The sequence below is a fragment of the Vollenhovia emeryi genome, unplaced genomic scaffold, assembly GCF_000949405.1.
Source record: "Vollenhovia emeryi isolate VEMERY1.0 unplaced genomic scaffold, V.emery_V1.0 DF939603.1, whole genome shotgun sequence".
In the NCBI taxonomy this organism is placed as follows: Eukaryota; Metazoa; Arthropoda; class Insecta; order Hymenoptera; family Formicidae; genus Vollenhovia; species Vollenhovia emeryi.
In genome coordinates, this window is record NW_011966763.1 from 29,764 (window position 1) to 33,167 (window position 3,404).

The 3,404-nt window shown below is 49.1% G+C and overlaps 1 protein-coding gene across 1 annotated transcript; it reads right to left on the reverse strand.

Annotated features, from left to right (window-relative positions):
- Positions 1-901: 901 nt before the first annotated feature.
- Positions 902-3,201, reverse strand: LOC105557125. Its single transcript, XM_012004294.1, has 3 exons — positions 3,198-3,201; positions 1,833-2,249; positions 902-1,719 (listed from the first exon to the last, which is right to left on the reverse strand). The coding sequence occupies exons 1-3, from the start codon at positions 3,199-3,201 to the stop codon at positions 902-904; spliced, it is 1,239 nt and encodes a 412-aa protein (XP_011859684.1).
- Positions 3,202-3,404: the final 203 nt, after the last annotated feature.

A 3,404-nucleotide genomic window follows, 5' to 3' on the forward strand; every position in this document is an offset into this window, starting at 1 on the left:
TTCCAAATATGTTCGCGCATAGCGAGAGCTCTTTGCCAACGAGATAACCGATTCTCATTGACGTCGAGCAGCGAGGGCTCTGGAACGCTGAGTAGGGGTCGACCGATCAGAAAATTACCCGGAGTTAGCGCATCGAAATTATCCGGATCGTCGCGAAGAGGCGCGAGAGGACGCGAATTTAGACACGCTTCGATTTCGCATAGCAGTGTAGAAAATTCGAGTTGTGAGAGAATGTGGGAGTCCACGACTCTTCAAGTGACTCTTGAAGCTTTTAACGCCGGCTTCTCAGAGACCTCCGAAACGAGGCGCGGAAGCAGGGATGAAATGCCAACGGATTCCGTCCGTGGCTAATTTTTCGCGTACTTCCGAGTTTTTTACGGTAGAAATAAAGGCGCGACGAAGTTCGTTATTGGCCCCTTGAAAATTCGTACCGTTGTCGTTATAAATGTCGGAAGGCAGACCGCGTCTGCTGACAAAGCGCTGAAAAGCGGCTAAGAAACCGGAAGTAGCGTCGACGTACTCGAGATGAATTGCGCGAGTCGCGAAACAGACAAATAATGCCACATAATCCTTTCGCGATTTTTGACCCCGTCCTACGTAGGGAATGATTTGAAATGGACCAGCGTAGTCCACACCACAATGAGAAAATGGAGACGACGGATTGACTCGGGGAGACGGAAGGTCTCCCATGAGTTGACTTGCTGAGACTGCGCGTTCGCGAGCGCAGCTTAAACATTGATTTATTCGTGATTTGACGAGGGATCTCGCGCCGATAATCCAATAATTTTGGCGTAATAGACGAAGGGTTAACTGAGGACCTCCGTGCAGTGATTGCAAGTGCATTTGATCGATAATTAACTCGCTGATGTGGTGGCGCGGTAAAATTAGCGGGAAGCGCTCGTTATACGATAAGAACGAATGGTGCAACCACCCACCAAGACGCAACTGGCCCTTTCCTTTCGAGGAAAGGATTGAGTGATTTTAGCGCGGTCGATCGAGGCAGCGACGCGTGTGCTTGTACAGCGCGGATTTCCGCGGCGAAACTATCGTTTTGAATTTTGCGAATCCAGACCTCGCGAGCGTCTTGCACGCTCTTAGCGAAGTTGACATCGTGGGATGCAGCTTTGTCGCACTTTTGAGTTCGGAATTTGCGGAGCCAGCGAAAGAGGAGGCCGGTAACTCGAAGAAGTTTGTTCCAATTTGAAAATCTAGAGGAAAAGTCCCATTCTTCCTTTTCTTGAGCGACGTGGATAATCGCTGTCGCGCACTGTTCATTAAGCACGGAGTTTTGATCGACAATGCGTTCGGACGAGGCGCAAGGTCGAGAATTTGGACAGAAAGCCGAATTTTGGCGAAGCCACGCGGGGCCTGACCACCAAAGCGCGTGATCGATTAATTCTTGAGCAGTGATTCCCCGAGATGCGCAATCTGCAGGGTTTTCGCGTGTAGGAACATGACGCCATTTAATTTCCGGCATTTTTGTTTGGATCTCTGAGACCCGATTTGCTACATAAGGCTTCCAGCGCGACGGATGCTGAGTGAGCCAAGCGAGTGCGACGGTGGAGTTGGTCCAGCCGTGCACTGGAATTGAATCGTATTCGAAAGTTTCTTTGACGTACTCGAGGAGTCGTACGAGTAATACTATTCCATTTAACTCGAGCCGCGGTATAGCAACCGTTTTTAATGGCGCGACTTTCGATTTGGCCGCGATTAACGAGACTGAAATTTCATTTGGCGGTTTAAGAACGCGCAAATAGACGACCGCGAAGACGCGCGCTGCGAAGCGTCCGCGAAACGGTGCAGTTTCATGGCGCAGTGAGATTGTGAAAGACCAATCCAGCGTGGAATGCGTAATTTTGAGAGACTGGGAAGTTCGCGACAATAATGCTCCCAGTTCTCTTGAATCGTTTGAGGGACTTGATCGTCCCAATCAACTTTCGCAAGCCATAAATCTTGCATGAGCATTTTGGCTTGTATAACGACAGGTGAAGCCCACCCGAGAGGATCAAATAGTCTTGCGATTAATGATAGAATTGTGCGCTTCGTACTGCGCGTTTTCGGTATTTCTCCGACTTGAAAACTGAACGAATCTTCCTTGGGAAGCCAGGTGATACCGAGTACTTTGAGGATTGCCGAATCCTCTTTCGAAAAATCGATCGCGAGATCGATTGTCGGAATATCAGATAATAGCGCGATATTGTTTGCGGCCCACTTGCGTAAAGTAAAGCCACCGCATTGTAAAGCGTCGTCTACAATAACCGGCGTAAGCGTGGAGTAAGAAGTAAGAGTAGGCGTAAGAGAGCTACTTCTGGTTTAATAGAGCTGGAGTAAGGGCGTAAGCGAAATGAATTATTTTTACTCGTATTTCTTACGCCTACTCTTACTCTTACACCTTTTCACGCATGCCTACAACACTTACTTCACCGTATTGTAGATTGAGTCGGCGTAAACAGCTTACGCCAAAAACGTTACTCCTACTCTTACTTCTTACTCCACGCTTACGCCGGTTATTGTAGACGACGCTTAATAGCGCGACGAGTTGAGTGCGAAGAGCACGCGCTTCCTCCTGCTCGTCTGCTCCGAACAGGACGTCATCCACGTACGTTGAATGACGGATCACATCAACCGCGTCGGGAAACGATTTGCTTTCGTCGTCGGACAATTGTAAAAGTACGCGATTCGCCAGGTAAGGTGCGCACGCTGTGCCGTAAGTGACGGTAAGGAGACGATAATTTACTATGGGACCGTCCGGAGCCGGTCGCCAAACGATGCGCTGATAATCTACATCGTCGCGATGCACTTGAATTTGGCGAAACATCTTCTCGATGTCCGCGAGGTAAACGAATTTGTATCGGCGCCAACTGGATAGGACAGCACTTATTTCGCGTTACAGTTTCGGGCCGATATGAAGATGCTCATTTAGAGACGTTCCGTTTGACGTCGCGATCGATGCGTTGAACACGACGCGCACACGAGTTGTAGCACTGCTTTCTCGAATCACGGGGTGATACGGAACGTATACCGGTTTGTTTATCATGTCAGGACTGTTGACCTTTTCCATGTGTCCCATGGATTCGTATTCTTGCAAGAAATCGGAATATGCTTGCACGAATTCCTGCTCATTTTGCAGTCGTTGCTCATGCTGAGCGTATCTTGAGAGCGCGATTTGGTGACTGTCACCAATCTCTGGAATTTACCCATGACGAAACGACAGGCGAACGACGTACTGTCCCGTTTGATTGCGTGAGTGCGTATTTACGAAATGAGATTCGCATTCTTCCTCTTCCGGAGTGAGGAACTTCTGAGAGGGAACTTCTTCTATTTCCCAAAATTTACGAATGAGCGCGTCAGTGCTTGGCGCGATTGCACATCGTGGATGCGCGTGATGCTCGCTGATCGCGAGA

What these genes read in the sequence shown, in the direction of transcription:
- LOC105557125 (XM_012004294.1), bottom strand. An exon ending in ACGCATTCCACGCTGGATTG is followed by an intron (nt 1,720 to 1,832) that starts GTCTTTCACAAT and finishes ATGAAATTTCAG; the next exon opens with TCTCGTTAATCGCGGCCAAA.